General features: G+C 44.6%; 1 protein-coding gene across 11 annotated transcripts in view; it reads right to left on the bottom strand.

The window, feature by feature from the left end:
* carmil2 (capping protein regulator and myosin 1 linker 2) overlaps positions 1-22,607 on the bottom strand; it is a 55,809-nt gene that overhangs the window by 9,762 nt on the left and 23,440 nt on the right. For 10 of the 11 annotated variants that reach the window (XM_034533968.1, XM_034533966.1, XM_034533967.1 and 7 more), the window contains 10 exons: positions 22,421-22,537; positions 22,098-22,273; positions 20,487-20,574; positions 19,939-20,028; positions 19,761-19,827; positions 16,004-16,521; positions 8,938-9,041; positions 5,442-6,351; positions 3,062-3,166; positions 1,009-1,045 (listed from right to left, as the gene is read on the bottom strand). In XM_034533968.1, the coding sequence (XP_034389859.1) occupies positions 1,009-1,045; positions 3,062-3,166; positions 5,442-6,351; positions 8,938-9,041; positions 16,004-16,521; positions 19,761-19,827; positions 19,939-20,028; positions 20,487-20,574; positions 22,098-22,273; positions 22,421-22,537 (2,212 nt within the window). Of the gene's footprint in view, positions 1-1,008; positions 1,046-3,056; positions 3,167-5,441; positions 6,352-8,937; positions 9,042-16,003; positions 16,522-19,760; positions 19,828-19,938; positions 20,029-20,486; positions 20,575-22,097; positions 22,274-22,420; positions 22,538-22,607 lie in introns of all 11 variants that reach the window. The other variant, XR_004609555.1, reaches the window with a different exon arrangement.

The raw sequence follows: 22,607 nt of genomic DNA, 5'->3' as shown, positions 1-22,607 counted from the left end.
GCTCCTAAACCCAGGGGGGGGGGTCGCACCCTCTAGGCAGAGGCCGCTAAGGTTGTCAAAAAGCTCCTTGGTGGCAAGGCACCAGGGGTGGATGAGATCCGCCCTGAGATGGTGAAGGCTCCGGACATTGTTGGGCTGTCTTGGCTTCTCAATGTCGCATGGGGGTTGGGAACAGTGCCCATGGACTGGCAGACCCGGGGTGGTGGTTCCCATTTTCAAAAAGGGGAAACGGAGAGTGTGCTCGAACTATTGTGGTATCACACTACTTAGCCTCCCGGGGGAAAGCTTATGCCAGGGTGCTGGAAAGGTGGCTCTGAGCATTTGTTTAACCTCAGTTTCAAGACGAGTAGTGCGGATTTCATCTTGGTCGTTAAACCGTGGACCAGCTCTTTACCCTTGCAAGACTACTGGAGGGGTCCTGAGAGTTTGCCCAACCAGTCTACATGTGCTTTGTGGACTTGGAGAAGGCTTTCGACCGGGTCCCTCCGGGGGTTTTGTGGGAGGTACGCCTGCTCTGCCGGAAACCGGTGGATTGCTCCCTCCAGTGCCTACCTGAAGCAAAGGAGTTCAAGTATCTCGGGGTCTTGTTCACGAGTGAGGGTAAGATGGAGCGGGAGATTGACAGGCCGATCGGCGCGGCTGCAGCAGTAAAACAGGCGCTGCACTGGACCACCTTGGTGGTCGGTCTACGTTTGGACATCTAATTCGGATGCCTCCTGGACGCCTCCCATTAGGGGTTTTCCAGGCACGTCCAACTGGGAGGAGACCCCGGGGAAGACCCAGGACACGCTGGAGGGATTATATCTCCCAGCTGGCCTGGGAATGCCTTGGGATGCCCCAGAATGAGCTAGCAAATGTTGCGAGTGAGAGGTCAGCCTGGGTCAGCCTGCTGGGTCTGCTGCCACCGCAACCCAAGCCCGGACTAAGCGGCTGAAAATGGATGGATGGATAGATATAGATATAAAATGACCTGCCTCAAACATAAAATGACAGATGAATAACACTCACCTTCAGAGTTGGCCTTTCTCAGCTCCTCGTCTTTATTCTACAACAGACACATTAGACATTAATATCTGCTGGTGCTGGTGCTTTGTAATGGCTGAACTTCTCCTTCTTGTTAAAAACAAATGTGCCGCAAGTATCACGAAAATGACATTTCTCAGTATGCACATGAGCTTAAAGTAATAAAACACAAGTATTTACCACAGAACAGATTAAAGGATGAATCATGTTTATGACTTGTGTTGGTTGTTTTGTCCATGCTCCCTATCAGTGATGATACCATTGTACCTCCTAAGGTACTGAGACCTGGGAACACAGAGATATCCCTCTGATATACCCTGACTACTCAAGAAACAGATGATCACACAGGTTGAAAACAGACCATCAGTTGACTCAATGTAAAGCGACGATAAGGAACTTTCATGTTGTGTTGATTCTGGCGGTCCCTGTGGACTAAAGTGGTCATGTTTCAGAGAACCAGGGTCCCTTGAGAAAACCTCTGATTTTACTGACAGTCTGCCTCACATGCCCTGGTATTTGGATGGCTTTTCTCCCATCAACCTTGACCAATTGTCTTCAACGGTTTCTACTTCTAAACCGTCTACCTGTCTCTTGGACCCCATCCCAACGAGGCTGCTTAAAGAAGTTTTACCTTTAACTGGCACCTCTCTGTTGGATATTATTAATGTGTCTTTGCTAACAGGCCATGTACCACATTCCTTCAAAGTAGCTGTAATTAAACCTCTCCTGAAGAAGCACACTCTTAATCCAGAGGTGTTGGCTAACTACAGACCGATCTCTAACCTTCCCTTCCTCTCTAAGATCCTTGAGAAAGTAGTCGCAAATCAGTTGTGTGACTTTCTAAATCATAATAGTTTATTTGAGGAGTTTCAGTCAGGATTTAGAAAACACCAGCGCACAGAGACAGCACTGGTTAACATTACTAATGACCTCCTAATTGCATCAGATAAAGGACTCATCTCTGTACTTGTTTTGTTAGACCTTAGTGCTGGGTTCAACACAATTTTTCTTGATCCCGGAGTCTTTGTGACTTCACGTCTCATAGGGTCCATTGGACCTGGCTGTGTCTGATGCCTCCTGCCTGGTGAGCCGGCCTCCTGCCTTGGCCCTGCAGATGCGCCATTGACATGGACCCTGCTGATGCGCCCCGCCCCCCTTCCTCTCTACCTCCTTCTGTTTCATGGATTGTGGATGTCCATTCATACATTTCTGTCATATTCATTGGGAATGTGTTGTAACTCTGTAACGCTGTTCATATATACACATGACATCTATTGCTTCTGTCCATCCGGGGAGAGGGATCCTCCTCTGTTGCTCTCCTGAAGGTTTCTTCACTTTTTTCCCCCTGAAAGGGTTTTTTCTATTTCTTGGGAGTTTTTCCTGATCCGATGTGAGGTCCTGGGACAGGGATGTCGTATGTGTACAGATTGTAAAGCCCTCTGAGGCAAATTCGTAATTTGTGATATTGGGCTATACCATAAACTGAATTGAATTGAATTGAAATGGACCATCGTTTACTAAATGAACATCATGCTGTATTGAAGAAGACTTGAAACTAGAGATTGAGACCATGAACTCATGTTTACAATGTTTACTGAGGGAATAAATCAAGAGAAGTAGAGTCAATTTCTCATACACTTCTATACAACCAGAGGAGTCGCCCCCTGGTGGTCATTAGAGAGAGTACAAGTTTAAGACATGAAACATTGGAGTCACTGTTCAGAACAGGAGGTTGCCGCCTGGTGCTGGCTGAATTTGGGTCATCTTCTGGAGCCGCCACACACTTTACTTCCGGCGGAGTCTTCTCCAGGTCTCTATAACTGATGACTGAATCATTGAAACTGTATGGGCCCAGTAGTAGAGTTGAAATGCTGCTTTTTAAAATGTACACTACAAATCATTGAGAACTGGCCAAACTAATATGTGTTAGCTATTTCCCAGTGTGTTACTTTTCATCACTGCACTACATTTTAGACACACAACAAGGGACCTCCGCAGTCTTTATGGACATGCACACACACACAAACACTCACCCTACCTGGCTGGCCTTGGTGTTGGCTGGTGGGGTTTTGGCCACGCCCATTCTGTGCAGCATCACCTGGAGCCTCTGTTCAAAACTAGATGTGCTCTCAGAGGCATGTTTCTGTAGGACGATAGAAAGGGTTAGGTGTTAGGGTTAGAATGGTAGACATGAACTTGACCACACACACACACACACACACATTGTCTAATAACTACGTAGTATACGCTGTGCTATAGATGTGTTCCCCAGGACAATTTCCTTCAACACCCTTGCACATATTTTCTTTTCTTATTCAAATACACTTCCCACTTTTATTTTATAATATATACTTGTGTTAAAGTACTGTTATCGGTTTGGTGTTTACCATATTTATCTGTAAATTATGTCTTGATTATTGCAATGTTTATGGTTTTTATTATTTGTATGGTTTTATTGTTTTATTCTATGTCTATGTTTATTGTCAAAAAAATGTTTTACCTTCAGACCATTCACATCCCTACAGTAAGGTTGAGTAATAGTTAATTTATGTTATAAATATTGATCAAAATATTTCAGAGCATTTGATTTATTGATTGCTGTCGAGATGTGAAGAGAAAGAGAACACAAATCAACTCATTCCCTGCTGTCGATAATATGCTCAGATTAATACTTTGCATTACATGTTTTAAAGCTCAAAAAGCATATTATTGTTATTTTTTTGGTAAGTTGAAGTGATTGTTAACACTGTAACAGTCATGTCATTCAAAAATTCTCTTTTTAACAGAAATAATGCATTTAATCACTCATGTAATGTGATCTCAAGAAAAGAGATCACATTACTCCTGTATTAGCTGCACTGCACTGGCTCCCTGTAAAATCAAGAATCACATTTAAAATTCTTCTCCTCACCTACAAAGCCTTGATTGGTGATGCACCATCATATCTTAAGGAGCTTGTAGTACCATATTGCCCCACTAGAGAGCTGCGCTCACTAAATGCAGGGCTACTTGTGGTTCCTAGAGTCCTAAAAAGTAGGATGGGAGCAAGAGCCTTCAGTTATCAAGCTCCTCTTTTATGGAACCAGCTTCCACTTTCAGTCCGGGAGGCAGACACAGTCACCTCATTCAAGAATAGACTTAAGACTTTCCTGTTTGATAGTGCTTATAGTTAGGGCTGAATCAGGTTTGCCCTGGTCGAGCCCCTTGATATGCTGCTATAGGCTTATAGGCTGCTGGGGGATGTTTTAGGATACACTGAGCACCTCTCTCCTCTTCTCTCTCTCCTTATGGATACATTTACATCTCTCCATTGCACCTTATTAACTCTGCTTCCTCCCCGGAGTCGTTGTGACTTCACGTCTCATAGGGTCCATTGAACCTGGAGGTGTCTGATGCCTGGTGAGCCGGCCTCCCACCTTGGCCCTGCTGATGCCCCGCCCCCTCCTCTCTACCTCCTTCTGTTTCATGGATTGGAGTTCCATTCATACATTGTCATATTCATGTAATGTGTTTATGTAACTTTGTAAATGCTGTTCATTCTGTACACATGACATCTATTGCTTCTGTCCATCCGGGGAGAGGGATCCTCCTCTGTTGCTCTCCTGAAGGTTTCTTCCCTTTTTTCCCTGTGAAAGGTTATTTTTGGGGAGTTTTTCCTGATCCGATGTGAGGTCCTGGGACAGGGATGTCGTATGTGTACAGATTGTAAAGCCCTCTGAGGCAAATTTGTAATTTGTGATATTGGGCTATACAAAATAAACTGAATTGAAACTGAATGTATTTTGGTCTCTACTCCTCCACACGTGTTTTAAGGTCCTGGATTTCATGAACTTATTATTATTGATAAATATGTAACTTGTCCCACCCCAGATAGGAGGACAGACCCTGACAAAATCAAAAATATATATATAAATGACTCGATAAATACATTAACGTGCCATTAAATGGACAATAAATGGAAAAATAATATTTAGAATAAAAGTAGGCATTCATTAATTGATTGAATGTGACATAATTTATATTTCTGTTCTAATTTACTTTTAAAAAATCGATTTAGTTATAATCACTTTATAGTTTATTTATTTATTATTTAATGTATGTAATTTCAGTGTTTATGAATTCATTTACATAGGCATTGTTTATATTTTTACCCCTATCTATTTTCTTTAACATTTATTCTGTAGTCTTTTCTTTACATTTCTTTATGCAAATTAGGGTGCTGTCATTCGAAGTGTGTCGTTGGGTCAATTTATGGCCCGCTGGTTGATGGACAGAGTGCACAGATCGACTACACTGGCGCTGTCTGCTCATCAGCCCGATGCCCTCAGATCTGTGGAGCAGGTGTGCAGAGCGGCTGTCTCTGAATGTCTCTGCTAACAAGAGAAGTTGGTACGACACCAGTGCATCGTCAGACTGACCTTACTGTGTGTGTCATCCTTGTCCTCGGGCTCTAATCCCGTCAGCAGTATGAGACTCTGGCTCTTGCCCTCTCTCAGTGACCTCTTGGTCACCTTCAGTCTCATCTCTCCATATGGAGTCCCTCCCAACTTCATCTCCTTCATCTGTACGCCGCTCCTCTCCTGCTCCGTTAGAGGGGAGGTGCCCATGGGACTTGGGGTGCGACCTGGCGAGACAAAAAGTGCCTCTTCTTCTAGGTTGGAAAGCGTGGCGGCGGTGGGGTCAGGGCTCGTGGCGACAGTGGGGTAAGAGGGAGTGGTCTCACTGGAAGGCGTCGTCGTGGTTAATGTCTTGGCAGGCGCCATCGTTCCCCTGGCAACGCCTGCAAGATGGTGGCCGGTGACGACGGTTCCTTCTGTTGTGGCGGCATCATTAGAAACGTTAGCATCCTCCACTGACCTTGCCCCTCTCCCCTTCTCTCTCTCCTTGTCCCTCTCCCTCTCTCTCTCCCTTTCTTTGGCCTCGCGGAGGGGTCGAATGAGGTCTGCAATGGAGGTCCTTTTAACCTTCACCCCCTCTCCTCCTCCTCCCTCTCCCCCTCCTGCTTTGGCTGCTCGGCCGGCTCGAGCCCTCTTGAAAGCAAAGAAGTCGCCAAACTTTTTCTTGATGTTTTTGGTGGGAAGTGTGGTGGTGGTGGTGGTGGAGACAGAAGGGGGGGCGGGGGGAGTGGAGGATGTAGAGAGGGGTGAAACATCAGTGGATGTGAGGGATGTGTCAATAGATGGGACGGAGGGGGAGGTGACAGTGGTGTTGGTGGTGGTGGTGGAGGGGGTGATATTGTCAGACAAAGAGGAAAGGGGGGTTGACGGGGTGGAGCTTGACTCTGAGGGAGTGGCTTGGGCAGGGATTGACTCCTCCCACCGGCCTTTTCTGCAGCAGGGAGACACCAGAAAGAGCAACAGACAAGAAGAGACACTCAGTACTACGACTACTGCTACAGGACTCAAGACACATGCTCAGTTCAGGTACACAACAAGAAGGGTCATGCAAACAGCACAAGGCTACTTTCTGCATAAGCAGAGGCGTGGCCTGGCATGGGGATGTTGGCCAGTTGGTTAGTCTGTCAACACTTTGGTCCAGAGCCCGATATCTAGATGACTCGCAGCCAGACTACCATGATATTGGGTCCGTCTGATGGGCTGATCACACCAAGACGAGTCAGCAGCAAAGCTTCGGTGCTTCTCTCTTGCATCGCGTTTTTTAAGCATTTTTTTAGATGCCCATGAAAGTTAATATATTCTCTACTTCTCAGCGCCATTTGCAGAGCTGGAGCTTGTTAATGTCAAGCAAGGGGCGGGTTCTACCACTTCCTTCCTGTTTTGATGCCGGCATATTAGCTAGTTAGCTGTGAGTGATGAGAGAGCTACTGAGTATGTGAGAGGGAGGTGGAGGTGGGAATTTATATATATATGCAAAACATCGATAAATATATATATATATATATATATATATATATATATATATACAAAACATAACATAGAGAGAGAGAGAGAGAGAGAGAGAGATTGTTTGGTGGTTGCACGGCCCCGCTCTTCGGCTGCTTTGCCAAGGGGCTCTGTAGCGACGCGTCTTGGTGTGATCAACCCCTCTCTGTCTGGTCTGTAAAATGTCCCTAATTATTTCTGGTTAACCCCTGACTTGTTGGCCAGCATCATAGTCAGGTCAAAATATCCCCAATTGTGGCATAAAGACTATAAGTATGCATAAGTGTTATGTAAATCCATCCATGAAGAACAGACATGCTTCCAATTGAACCACCGCTGCTGCCTACACTGGTTCGTGACGGAACAGTTTTTAGGCTTTAGAATCTTTCTCTTTTTTCACTTGCAGTACAGGTGGAACCATAGGATTGAGATTTGTGTTACACCTTGGATCGTGGACAGCAGCTGCTGCTTTCAATACGTCTTGGCTGGGGTCGACAATGTTTAAAGGGCAGTCAGAGGACATGGTTCTGTTTACTACTATGGATGTCTGGCTCCCCGCCACACAGACATTGAGCATAGTTGAAGTTGTCATACTGCAATGCATTCTATTGTTTAACTATGTCAGGAACCAGGTCAGGTAGACCGGCATTAATGAACATGAGAGAGGGTTACCATCGCTATAATAATAATAATAATAATCCATTTAATTTATATAGTGCTTTTCTAGATACTCAAAGACACTTTACATTATACACCGTAGACACAGCTACGGGGAGCAATGCAGGGTTAAGTGTCTTGCTCAAGGACACATCGACTAGGGCAACCCCTTGATTGAAAGACGGGCATGCTAACCACTGACCCATAGTCGCCCCAATATACAACCACCTGTTGTCATATCAAACTCATGTATTGGCTTATGTGATGATGCTTGAACCATTCCCTGATGACGACACTGTTGGCGAGGGACCATTTTGATTGGGATTATTTTGTCACACAGCAAGCTAACAACTTCTAGCCACTGCTGTTGAGTAACAATGACATCAAGGGGAGGGAGGCACCATAAAGGGCAAATGAATGCACTCTCAGGGTCGGACTTACTAATTGAGTGATTACAAAACCCAATACCCTTCTTTAGAAACATAACCATCGTAATCACTGTTCAGAGACTGGAACAGAAGACTCAGGCAGATCCAGAACAGAATTCAGACAAGGGGTGTGTGTGTTCACGTGGCGTCACACTGAAGGACAGGGTTTGTTCAACACTACAAAAAGATTCAGCATGCAATCTACACACACAGCTACAAGGAAATCACAAACATGTTACATATTAAAAGACAATACACTTTTATTTCGGCAGCTTTCCAGAGAGTATTTGCCTTCTTGATGCGAAAAAATAAAATGTATATGAGTGGAAGTGATATGCTCACCTGTTACGGTGAATGGTCATTATTTTAAGGGCTCAAGAATAAATGAAATTCAAAACTTTCCATCGCTGACTCCGACGGTAACTAAAAACTCTCAAGCTCAAAAGTGTGTTTTGGTACTATGACAACCAGCAACCATGAGCTGGTTGTCATTCGCAGCATGCCAAATATTGAACTGGAAGGCTGACATTTTATATGGAGGTCAAGTGTCTGTGAAGTTGTGTGTGTGTGAATGCATGAATACATCAATGTATGAATCCGTGGATGCATGTGCGTACGTGGTCGCAGCTGTTGCAAAGTTGCACCCGTTAATGATGTTTATTGATTTTCTCTTTTTCAATCTGTTTGGAAACATAACATAAAACCTGCCATGTAAATGTGGCTGCTTGTTTTAATGAGGTGAAATGCTGTCAAAAACACACAATAAATTAATAATGCTTTGATAAATCTTGCGGCACCCTTGGCCCCAAGATAATTGATATCAATTAGTAGATAAGGATCTCCTTCCTAGTTTACTGCTGTCTTAAGTGGATATTTAGCCAAAAATGTGTGTGTGTATGTGTGTGTGTGTGTGTGTGTGTGTGTGTGTGTGTGTGTGTTCAACTCACAGTGCATAGTCAGGGATGATTTTCTTGGTAAAGAACTCCTCTACTCCTTCATCCACTCTGCCCATCCCTTCACTGGCCTCATTCTCTACCTTTACAACCGGCTCCTACAACAAAACACACAACAACAAAACATTCAGTATGAAGACCCTGCACATTGTGTGTGTGTGCGTGTGTGTGTGTGTGTGTGTGTGTGTGCGTGTGTGCGTTTGTGTGTTTGTGTGTGAGCTTGTGTGTGCGTGTGTGTGTGTGTGCATGCGTGCGTGTGTGTGTGCGTTAGTGTGTTTGTGTGTGTGTGTGTGCGTGTGTGTGTGTGTGTGTGTGCGCGTTTGTGTGTTTGTGTGTGAGCTTGTGTGTGCGTGAGTGCGTGTGTGTGTGTGTGCATGCGTGCGTGTGTGTGTGTGTGCGTTAGTGTGTTTGTGTGTGTGTGTGTGTGTGCGTGTGTGTGTTTGTGTGTGTGTGTGTGTGCGCGTGTGTGCGTTTGTGTGTGAGCTTGTGTGTGCGTGTGTGTGTGTGTGCATGTGTGTGTGTGTGTGTGCGTTAGTGTGTGCGTTAGTGTGAGCGTGTGTGTGCGTGTGTGTGCGTGTGTGTGCGTGTGCGTGCGTGCATGTGTGTGTGCGTGTATGTGTTTGTGTGTGTGAGTGTGTGAGCATGTAGTTGAGAGAGAAACGACAGCCAACATTATGATTCAGAAGCCCTCTTACATCTCTCCAATATGGGTCATTAAGAAAAGAGCAGCTTAAAATTCCACCTGTTGTCACTGGATAACATCTTAGAATAAACCAACTGAGTGCTTCAGAAAGTTTTCCATCCCGTTATAACTGGATCGATGGACAGTGCAAAGTACTGAGGGTCAGCGATGCACTCAGCTGGGTTATCACTAGAGGTTAGGAGGAGTGAGTGAGGAGTCAGCAGGCAGTCAATGGCGATATATATAAAACAGGCAATAAAAGGTGTTTTGGGAAGTTATCAGTGACTGCAAACACGAGAGCTCCTCGAGCATGCAGCCATACTGGCCACACAAAATATTATGAAGTTTGCTGCCGCAGAATGCCAGATTAGCCGTGGACAGACTCAGAGGTGCACTCTCACTCACGGAAAACACCCACACACATGCATGCCAACGCATAATAATACTTTGATTTTATATAATGCTTTTCTAGACACTCAAAGACAAGTTGCATGATTCTCCTGGTTGAGATAACCATCAAAAGCATAATAATTATCACCGTTCTGAGGAGTTTAGAAATGGACCTGCTCGAGCTGCTATGGACTCAGCGTTACGTTGCTCCAGCTCAGGACGGTTGGGTCAAATCCAGTCTGCAGGAACTCACAGTGGAGGTACAGCACACCGGCATGGGTCTTTTTCACTTGTGTCATTCTTCCAGTTCACACTGAAAAGTTCTTTGGGGTGTTTGTTTGAATGTCCGGTCCGAGGTGCGGTGAAGCAGCACACAAGCCTCATTGGTTTCAAGTGTCGGGGAAGGACAACGGCATTTAGTGATTGTACGGTAGGAGGAGGAGTCAAAAAGAAGGACGGCCTTATTTACTTCCAGGGGAACAATACAGTCTCAATCAGCAACCAGCCAGTCATCTGCTTCTTACTACAACGTGACAGTAGTATAGTGAATGTCTTTCAATTTGGGACTGAAAGCTGGACAAAAAAAAGCAACATGAAAATGTCCCCTTAGGCACTAGGAACTGTGATGATAATTAAGAAAAAAAATCGGCATTGGTAATCAATGATGAAAATAGTTGCAGCTCTGGTCTGCTTATCTGGTCAAAGTAAATGCTACAAATATTTAATTATTGACACATTTTCACGACAAATACTTCAAATGTGACGTAGAAATGGAAATATGAGCTAATACTGTTCTGCCATCTTGTTTTTGGGTCATGGGGAGAGAGGTCGTCCCGCAACCACGAGGTACCCGGTTCGATCCCCGCTCTCCCCAGAGTTCATGTTGAAGTGTCCTTGAGCAAGACTCTGAACCCCCAGTTGCTCCCCGGGCGCTTCACTGCAGCCCTCTGCTCCTTAATACCTACGGATGGGTCAATGCAGAGAAGGATTTACCCACGGGGATAAATAAGAGTACATTTCTTTCTTTCTTCTTTTTCTAACCACGTTAACCATATTTACATTCACCAATCCCACTGACAAATAGACAACAAGCAGCAACAAAACCGCGGGGACAAACCATAAGCAAAAAGAGGCCAGTGCACATTTCTTGTGTCTCTAGAAGGAATGTCGTGATACCAGACATTTAGAAGTCAATACTCATGCCAGGGAAATTGCAACATTCTCTGTATCCAATTCGACACCGTGGTCAAAAACAAAAACTAGTCCTTTACTTCCGTTTGCATCCTATTTTTATTTGTATTATTAATCCCTAATGATCCATGTCAGGTTTCTCGCCAATATTTACATTTTATTTACGAATGAACACATGATAATAACATTATAATTGACCTTTTCCCAATAATCATTTTGACTGAACAGTAAAGCTCCGTTATGTAGCCAAGCAGAGGACTGTGCTGCCCTCCAGCTGCTAACAGCTAACGTGAACTAGCTCTCCTTCATTTCTTGTTCACAGTGGAGCGTTATCAGGCACATCTTCTATCGCCCGCATCACTCCCTAGACAAGGAGCGCCGTTCTCCCCCTGGACCACGGTACTGGAGAAAAACAAGTTCCGTCACGTTTTCAGAAGTTTGGCATCGACTTGGTTCCAAACTATCAAGTGTCATGACATAGTGTTGTGTGTTGTGTTACCACAGAGCAGAGCGACATGGACTGTGTGTTTGTCCCATTACATTATGCTATCAACAACATTATTGTCTGCTAATCTCGCCACAGATGAGAATGAGAATCACCTGTAACCGTGGTAACTGAACACATCCAGAGTTCGAATGCAGCCATGTGACCGCTGTTCAATGTCACTCTCCCCTCATTTCTATTGTCAGTCTAATAAATGCATAAAAAATCCCCAAAATATGGATAAAAACTGGAGCTTCAGAATGATTAAATACAAAAATAAATGCTTGGAATAAAACAAGCACTAAAACAATAAAGCTGAGTGAATGCAGCACTCGTCTCCATCTTCGAGCTCTTTCCATCTATCTCTCTGTCGTCCAATGAAAATAACACGTCTTTCTTTTATTCTCTGCCACCTCCTTTCCAGCCACCTGTCTCTATGCACTACATGCCAACACGGCACCCGATTGTTGGCATACAGACTCTCTCTCTCACACAAACACACACACACTTTCTCCACACCCCATACGTACAATAGGCTGACATCTACAGCTAATGTGAAAATCATAACCTGACCTGTGGCCAGGGACACCCTGCCAAAGGTTTGCACAGTTTTTACCGTACCAACGAATGTTGAAGCAGTTAAGTTGGCGTCTGTGGCTCTGCATTAAGCAGCTCTCTGCTCACCAGGCGAGCATGCTGACTGAACAGCAGGGGAGAAAAACACAATTCCTCCCATGGGTGCACAGACAGTGAAGCCAGGGCAGCAGCACCTTGCACAAACCACAGGCCTGACAGGGCAGCAGGTGGAATGAAAGCTTTACCAGGCAGCAGATAGGCTGAAGACATCCGTGTTGCAGGAAACCAGTGGAAGAAGAGGTTGTTACAAATCACCACCGTGTTAGAAAAATGGATTGTCACCAACTGACCTCATTTTTCATGATTGACAGCCGGTTCTCGCACTTAACCTGTCAAATACCGCCCCTCGAAGCCTTTAGTGACTGCATGAGACGCGCCAGGCGGTCAGCTAACTCCAACAGACATCCATCCGTGTTATTATTTGACGGTCAGAGCAGCTGACTTGGAAATAATTGAATTGTAACGTTACAAAGCGTAGAGAAACAGAGTAAATGAGTAAAATGGAACAAGTACAGGCTACCTAGCTAACTAGCCAGCCATCCGTCTCCCTGGCTAGCTGCGACAACACTACACAGCCCCGATAAACAAACACAGGACTTTCACCAAGGTGACCACTGTTTGTGTCAACATTGAGGTTTTACCTTTGCGGTACTTACTTAACTTCTTTACTGAATTAACGGCAGTCACGCAACAATACACAATTATTTCAAACCAAACAACAATCTTTTCTTAAACGTACCATATAGATTTGTTTTGCAGCCCTTCCAATCGTCGGCCCTGACATGTCCCAAACCAATGCCAGAGGGGAACCTAGATCGCTATAGTTTGAAGCGTAGGGTCCACACTGACCAAGTGTCGTATTGGACAAGTTGGGAGTGAGAATGAGTTGCAACACTTTTCAGATTCAGGACTGTAGAGTGGACATGCTTATGATATGATGTGCATCTGATAATATTCACATGTTGGCAACATCAGCAGTGTTTCCTGCCATCCTCTCACCTCCCTCAGAAGTTCTCTGTCCTCCTGTGTGTGGTTTATGTCATTCTCCACACTTGGTAGAACCACACCTGTCCAATTCCCCGTGGCTCCTGCTTGTGTGCTGATAGTTCCTGAATATATACCGTACCGTGGGAGCGTTTGCCAGATCCTCCTATGTTGCCTGGTGTTCTAGCCATCTGTTACCTGGCTCTCTCTTTCTGAGCTCTCTGAGCCTACCGGACCATTCTTTTGAAATACTAATAGAAGAATCATTGTTATCTTAAAAAGACGTGACCTCCTTGTTGTGTGACTGGTGTCCACAGTACCTCCGCCAGTCTTTTTAATTTTTGTCCAGCCCCACTGTAAATATTGGGGGGTACTACAAAACAGTAATCAATAAAGTTTGTTTTGTAAAAAAAAAGTACGATCTTGAAATTGTGTCATTGTGCAACAGTGTGCTTCATAGCAATGTACATGTTTTATGTAGGACCATGTGAGCATGATGCTATAGGGAACCTTTGTGAAGCATAGCTTTTAGCAGCACAAAGGGTTCTGCTAGGCTAAAGAAAAGTCGCCTGCTGCAAAAATCCCTTTTTGCTAACAGCATCAGTTCATTATGCCGAGTTGTCTTTTTTCCCGAAATAAATAATGTTCTGTGCATCAAAACCCGAACATAACTCTTCTTTGGGTGTAGGACTTGTGTATTGCGATGTGTAAATAAAACAAGATACTTTTCAGAGAACAGGACATTATCCCGTTCAAGATTAGATTGAAATATGATGAAGCTGTTTTTGTTGTTGCATGGCGCCTAAATAGTGGCCATATGTGATCACACATTAGTCTGATGTTGTTTCAGCTTTTGAGGAAAGGTTTTTACTAACTTTTTAGTACCTGGTCTGCAAACTAATACTGCCTTGTCTGTGTCAAACGGCAAGTGTAATATGACTGTATAGAAGACGTGGACGTAGTCATTGTGACGAGACCATAAACTCATGTTTACAATGTTTACTGAGGGAATAAATCAAGAGAGAAGCAGAGTCATTTTATGCAAGACTAACCCTGCTGGTTAGTAGAGAGAATGCAGGTTTTATGACACTTCCGCATTGGCTTCACTCGACAAAACCGGAGGTTGCCTCCTGGTCCCAACATATTTAAACTGTAAAATGATCTTTAAAACATAACATTGATAATATAATGCTGGTGAAATGTTTTCTTACTTTGCTGAAATAGAATCTCGGTGTCACGACAGCCTGTCACTTAGGAATATTTATATGGTGGTAAAATGTTTAGTAATTCATACAGGCGCTAACCAGCAAAATAAAAAACAACTGTTTTCCTAATGCAATGATGACATGAATGTTGACAGGAGCTGCTACTCTCACTTCCTCCCATTAGATGGATTGAAAATAAAGGAAGAATCTAGCATGCTAACAGGCTAATTTGAGCCTATAACTTTTAAATTAAAATGAATTCAAAAAATAAAGGGAAGCAAGAACTCAAGCTAGCAGGTTAATTAGCCAACATTAGCTGACGCTTTCCATTGAAGTTAATGCCTAATAGCTAAACATGCTGACTGAGTAAATAATTGTCTCTTGTACCATCAGAAAAAGCTTCCATCGTGTTCAGCCACTTTCAGTCGTTTTTACAATAGCCATATGTAGCATGATGGTAGCCAATGTCAGTAAAGGCTCGCTCACTGGCGGGGATGAATGATCTAATCATCTACTGTACTAACCTCATAGTCTCATAGAGAATCAAAACAACAATGTGTGCTTGTGCTTGTGGAAAAACACCACCACAACTGAGACCTACAGCACAGCAAATGTGTCTCTTTCAAAAAGAGAAATCACACACAAGATACAATCTGCACACACAAGGTCACCACAGATGAAGAGAAATGTTCATAGTTGAAACACAGAGAAAGAGACCCCCAATAATGTGAAAACATGAATAATTGAGTTCCCAGGAGAGAGAGAGAGAGAGAGAGAGAGAGCAGCACTGGGAACAACCCAGGGAACACCACTCCCAAAAATGCATGTGCCTATTCTCACACACACACACACACACACACACACACACACTTCGCTGAGCACGACTACATGGAGCAAGAGAATGCAAAGATAAAGATGGCTACCATTATTACTACAGCATCTGAGAAAAGAAAGCAACAGCAATGGAGAGAGAGAGAGGGGGCATAGATAGATAGATAGATAGATAAATAGATAGATAGATAGATAGATAGATAGATAGATAGATAGATAGATAGATAGATAGATAGATAGATAGATAGATAGATAGATAGATAGATAGATAGATAGATATATTTTTGCTGCATTAACCTAAGGACCCCAGTCATATGAGCAGTATACCCTGCATCACTCCATTCCTCCCCTCTCCACTTTTGTTTCCTCCATTTCCATCGTTTTCTCCTCTGGGATCCCTCTGTAGTTGTGCAATTAGCTTCCTACTTCACCCACCCTTTCCTCTATCCTTCATCCATCTCTCCTTTCATCCTACGGTATATTGGTTGACAATGTAAAGCATATTTATACGTGCATCTAATATTGTGTATATAAATGTGTCATTCTGCTGGCTCTCTCAAATTGTGTGTGTGTGTGTGTGTGTGTGTGTGTATGTGTGTGTGTGTATGCCTATTGGTGAGGGTTTATGGGTATGTATGTATGTGTGTGTGTTCTTACCTGAGTCCTGGAGGAGGGGGGCTGTGTGTGTGTGCGACGTGGCCGTGGACGGGAGGCAGTGTAATGCCTGAGAGTCTGTCCCTGGGTGGGTAGAGGCTCCATGGGAGAAGCGAGGGATCCAGAGCCGGGGAGGGGGCCTGGGCTGGGGCCGCAGCCAGTGAAGGAAGCCTGTCGTCTGGGTAAGCCGCCGCGGCCGGCGGCCTCCTCCTCTGCAGCTCGAGCGGAGGCGGAGTACAGGAGGGGGAGACCGGGTGGAGGAATGAACGATGCTCCTCTCGCTCCTGATATTGCTGCTGCAGCATCCGCTGCCGCCACCTCCCCCTCCATCCCCCTCCTCCCCCTCAGACCCGGGGGGGAGGGGGATGGGGAGGGGCTTGAAAACCTAACTGACAGCGGGGTTGCTGTCGGCAACCGTGAGAGGCAACACCTTTCTCCTCCTTCCTCTCCAGCACCTCCTCCCCTCTTCCTCTCTGTTCCTCTGTCCATTTTCTGCTGCTCCCAGTCTGCATCCAGGAGGCCTGAGAGTAAAGCAGTGTCACTGATGAGAGGAGAGAAACTAGGAGGGAGGATGGAGGGAGTAATGGAGGGAAAGATGGGGAATCCAGCCCATGCGGTCAGCATGGTTTTTGCTGAAATGCACTGTATGTGTATCTAGGGCAGGCAGAGCTGTATGGGGAAGGCTTGGGGGGAATGGAGGGACATGAAAATGGGGAAAAGGGAGAAGGAGGGGATGTCAAAAGACTAGAGTGGAGGGGGAGGAGACACTAAGTAAGGAAAGAGGGGGGTACACAAGGGGGCAGTGCAGAGAGAAGAGAGAGAAGTAACCAGTTAAGCATAGACATGCAGAGAGGAATCAGAGCAGCAGCTAGATGCTGCAGTCACACAGCAACACAAGGTGGAATATCATAGCTAATAAACCTACATTGTTATAACTCTTTCAGTTACAAGGTCCCGCGCTGCAAAATGCCAATTGTTGACCATGTTTTTAGAAATAAAAGATTTGCTGTTTAGAAAATATTGCCATAAAAGCATGGCGAGCATTTGATTGTTTTATGAATTATTTTTGTTTCATTAAAGCTATCCCCGATCAAACAAAAGGAGCAGGTTGTGGGGGTTGTGAGCCGGAGCACCCTAAATCCCTCTCCACCCCCATGTTTCCTCCTCCTCTCCCCCATCATCCCCTCCTCCATCTTCTCTCCATCTCTCCCAGGGTGAGAGTCACTGGTGTGAAAGTAAACAGGCCATGCTCCAATTAGCCAAACAGTGGAGGAGTACAATGGGAAGAATGAACCCCACGACAGGAGGTTACGATTTATACCTGAGCCCAGGCCTGATGGCTGTAGTAGCTGAACAGACTTACATATGTTGTTGTACCACCACATGAATGGCATAACAAAGGGGTTCTCAACCTTCTGTAACTTGGGGCCCACTTCTGAATGTTCAAGTATTTGCGAGGAGCACCTTCCCAAAAAAACTTGGCTGTAAATATGTTTCATGCCACGGTCAACTGTAATGACCAAAATAAATCATGAATCCAATATAAATAATGGCATGTAACTGTTCCATTTTGTGTCGCTTGGGCCGAGGGAATGTTGGCTAGCAAACAGTGGCAAAAACATGTTTGGTCATTGGAATTATAAATGTTCCTTTTTTATTTATGAGAATATCTTTTAATTGAATCTATCTGGCAGTACCTCCGATGTCTACTAGATTGAATGTGAATCTGAGGCTTCATCAAATGTGTGTGGTGGTTTGAAGCTGCTACAAGGAAGTTCTATTTTATGTTGATTCTGGCGGTCCCTGTGGACAAAGGTGGTAGTGTTTCTGAGCACTACAGTCCCTTTAGAAAACCTCTCAACCTCTCATCAGCAGCAGAGTCTAATAGTCCGCCATGCCTCAGTCCTGGTTCTGGTTCTCTCGTGCCTACCTTCCTTCCAGCGGGCCCAGCAATACAGAAGTTCTGCTCCTTGCAGGAGGAGGAGCCTCTGCTGCCGGCTGCAGAGCTCTCCACAAGTCAAAGGCTACAGTCAAGTTGGATCTGGGTCAATAGGTCAATTGGTCATACAGAGGCATCAGTATTGAATCAAGGTGGATTCATAACCAGTCAAAAGTTTATTGTAGTAACTTTTTAAAAAACTGATTTTTTAGTGCAAGGCAGTAAGTTTGTTCAATTTATTTAATATTATGGTTATATGTGGTTCTACAATTATGACTCCATGTCTTTATCACTCCAAAGCGCCACCCTTTGGAAACCTTTATGTTGTCATTATGTTGCCTCGCTTGGACATCCTACATAGTGGAGCATTTAGCAGCTAAAAAGGCAGATATTTATCTCAGGAGACCAAAAAACAGAGCTAAAAGGAAAGAGGATATTGGACTCATCAGGTGGATACAAACACGACAAATTAATAACCATTCAGCTCTGTGTGTTCGTTGGCAACTGTTTGCAGCTCGACTGGTCTTCAACCTAAATTGACCCACACTACTCCGCTCCCTTCACTGGTTACCAGTGGCTGCAGCATCCACTTCAAAACATTGGTTCTTGAGTACCGTGCTGCGAACGGATTGGGTCCAGTCTACATCCAGGACATGGTCTAACCTCACACCCAGGACATGGTCTACCCTCACACCCAGGACATGGTCTAACCTCACACCCAGGACATGGTCTAACCTCACAGCCAGGACATGGTCCAACCTCACACCCAGGACATGGTCTAACCTCACAGCCAGGACATGTTCTAACCTCACACCCAGGACATGGTCTAACCTCACACCCAGGACATGGTCTAACCTTACACCCAGGACATGGTCTAACCTCACAGCCAGGACATGGTCCAACCTCACACCCAGGACATGGTCTAACCTCACAGCCAGGACATGTTCTAACCTCACACCCAGGACATGGTCTAACCTCACACCCAGGACATGGTCTAACCTTACACCCAGGACATGGTCTAACCTCACACCCAGGACATGGTCTAACCTCACAGCCAGGACATGGTCTAACCTCACACCCAGGACATGGTCTAACCTCACACCCAGGACATGGTCTAACCTCACAGCCAGGACATGTTCTAACCTCACACCCAGGACATGGTCTAACCTCACACCCAGGACATGGTCTAACCTTACACCCAGGATATGGTCTAACCTCACACCCAGGACATGGTCTAACCTTACACCCAGGACATGGTCTAACCTCACACCCAGGACATGGTCTAACCTCACACCAAGGACATGGTCTAACCTCACACCCAGGACATGGTCTAACCTCACAACCAGGACATGTTCTAACCTCACACCCAGGACATGGCCTAACCTCACACCCGGGACATGGTCTAACCTCACACCCCAGCCCGTTCACACCGCTCTGCATCTACCAATCGGCTTGTAGCTCCGACACTGCGAGCTACAAATGTTACTTTCTTGATTCTTGTTGAATGCACTTATTGTAAGTCGCTTTGGATAAAAGAGTCAGCTAAATGACATGTAATGTAATGTTCTGATCATTTGTGCACACAAATTATTCATTTGAGAGCAATAATATAGTAATTCCAGAGCACACAGTCCTGTGTACATAATTGTTTCCTTTTCCTCCTCTCTACACCTTTTTACTATGTTGTTGTTATTATTACAGTTTGCTATCTCATGGCTTTTGCAAGAAATGCAGACACCCACACATGCACAAGGCTTCAGCGAGAGGGGGAGACATAAAGAGACATTAATGCATCACACAGTAATAGTGGTTTTATCTTACTCTTAATTGAAGGGGCAGGCCTCAGGCTCTTGGAGTGGAAACTATTTCTCCAAAATGCCGGACTGTACTGGTGAGGAGAGAGTAAAGCGAGAGGAAGAACAAAACAAAAGGTAAACCAAACACATAAAAGAATGAGTGAAGAACAGAATGAATGGACAGATTGATGCGTGTCTCTTACATCATCAGTCGGGAAGTCGCTGTCGACCAATCGAAGCTCTGGGATGTTGATGTTCAGACTAGTGCATGAATATTCTTTTATAAGGCAATCCTATCCAGCAAATATAGAAAAGCATCAACAGTAATGAGTGCAACACATTGAATATATTCACACAGTAAGTTTAAAAGAAAGACAGTTGAGGAGATCGTTGGGATTTATTGTAACTTTGGACTGTTTCACTTTTGATGGAGCTAGCACATTCCTGTCGTTGTGCTAAGCTAGACTAAATACCACCTCCGAGACACCTCTGTGTACTGGATGCACAGAGATGAAACAGATATTAATAAAGCGTTCCTTTGATCGTGTGTTATACACAAGCATTCTTCTCCAAAAGTGTTTCTTACCATTCACACTGGTCAGAAGAAGTTATAGATAAATTCACAGGTCATTAAAAGAAAATACTGGTCATAAACTATCAAAATATAGTGTATATATAAAATGGATGTAGTACAGGAATCCCCATAATATTCACCCTTCACACAAATAAAACACAATACACAGACATTTACCATGCTGTTCTGTGTCGTTGTGAGATCCTGTAGAACCTGTTCAATGATGCTTTCAGCCAGAGAGACGCTCAACGTTTGTCTTAGTTCCCTGGACGGGACGACAAGAGAGAACAACACATGTGACCGCAGCACAGTGAGGACTATGGTTTACATTTAGTCATAAAAATAGGCTATTGCTGTAATGGCTGAGGGGTAAATGGAGGCATCTACATTCCTGCCGGGTGGTTCCACCCAGCAGGTGAAGGAAGACTCACAAATGGAGCTGATCTCCTCATCACAGGAGAGTGAGTGTGAGGATCTCTCGATGACCTTATCCCAAAGTCCAGCCTCGCGAACCCACAGACTGTTATGGCGCCTTCTGAATACATTCTGAGAATTGAGGGTTAACAGCGGTCTCGCTGTCAACTCGTCAAGTGCATGAGAGCTCTTTCGCAGACATTTGGAGCCTTTTATGCACACTCGCCATGAGTCTGCATTTCCACAAACTTTACCTGAGGGATTCTCAGGTAAAGTTCTAAATATTGTAACTTCCATTCATCGGTTGCAAAACATGCCAAGATGGTGACGGTGAAAATGCCGAACTCGAGGCTCCATAACAACAGTCCACAAATCAACGGGTGATGTCATGATGACTATGTCCACTTCTTATATACATGGTTCAGCCGGGGAAGCGAAGGACCAGTAAAACAATAAAACAGTAAAGAGAGCTCCAGAAAGTACTGAACGATTCATTCAGAAACAAGTTAATTGGTCATTTGGCAGTTCCCTCTGGTCTCTCTGTCAGACAAGATTCTGGAAGTAATCTTAGCCGAGAAAAAAAACGTAAAATAGGCGTCGCCGTAGTTTTCGTGGTGGAGCGGGTGCCACATGTACTACACCTTCGTCTTTACTGCAGAATCCAAACTGCTGTTGATGTCAATGAAGTCCCTGAGGGTACAGGGCTCAGGGACCAGGGGGGTGGGGCATTGGCAGTGGGTCAGTCTCTTCCCCTAAAGATCTCCAGGGAAGAAGATAGACTTTCTCATGTGTTTGTAAGACAATAGGTTGGGGTATATAAAAACCCTGTTGGCAGTTAAGCTGCGCAACCTCTTCTTTCCCTGTACTCCACCCAATCCTGTAATAATTGAACCATTAATATACACATGGTCATGTTTCAGTATGGCATGTACCTTTTTTCTGGACTTGAACCCATTTACCGCAGTCCAAACATAATTTATAGCAGTTCAACATTCTTTTGTCTGTCCGTCACATCCACCTGTTTGTGAGCTGTGTCTTGTTAGATAGCAAACAAGAATCAGCTAAACATACAAGGACATGTCCTTTAGAGACGTAGTGACTGGGTCAAAGGTTGTTGGTCAAGAACTAGCAAGGCTAACTGCTGCTAGACTATCATTTTGACATTTACATTATTTTTACAGAACAAACAAAAGAAACACGGATCCATGTACACTCAAATGACATAAAATGTCAAATCTCACATTATATTGTCCAGTGCATTTTTTTTATGTAAATGAGGTTCAATAAATAAAGAGAGCATACTCACTAATAATATACTGTATATGGGGTTCATTACATGAACTTGAATGACACTTCTCACATAAAGGTTATTACCGCAGTCTGTTGCTGATGATCGGCCCTGTGTTCTCCACCAGAGTGCTTCTCAGGAATGTGTGTGTCTGTCTGCTTCTCATGGACACACACTCTGACAGACACTCGAACACACTGGACCGCCGGACCACCCGTGGACACGTTGCCTCTGCACCCCTCATCAGACCTTGAGCCAACTCCTGGAAAGAAAAACTGAATTAATGCCACAGCCTTAATTAACCCTGTTCTGTAATCCAACACACTATCATTTCTAGAATAGTCAAAGTACTCATGATTGAAGCCTTTGTCATCTGGCCTGTGTGAGGAGGTGCTTTTTAAACGTGTACCTGTATGCTTCTGCTGAACTCATTAGTCAATGCAGTAGCCGTTTCAGCGAGGATGCAGTTCACCAAGTCTCCATCAGAGGCACACTTCCTTCCTGCCTCATACAGAGAGGGAAGCAGCTGCACAGGAGAAGACAACAGAACATGTGTATAAAGCATAACTTACATATATACCTCATTTACAAAGCTC

Source organism: Cyclopterus lumpus, chromosome 6, assembly GCF_009769545.1.
Source record: "Cyclopterus lumpus isolate fCycLum1 chromosome 6, fCycLum1.pri, whole genome shotgun sequence".
NCBI lineage: Eukaryota > Metazoa > Chordata > Actinopteri > Perciformes > Cyclopteridae > Cyclopterus > Cyclopterus lumpus.
Note: the sequence above shows the minus strand (reverse complement) of the source record. Positions and strands in the feature narration are given on the sequence as shown.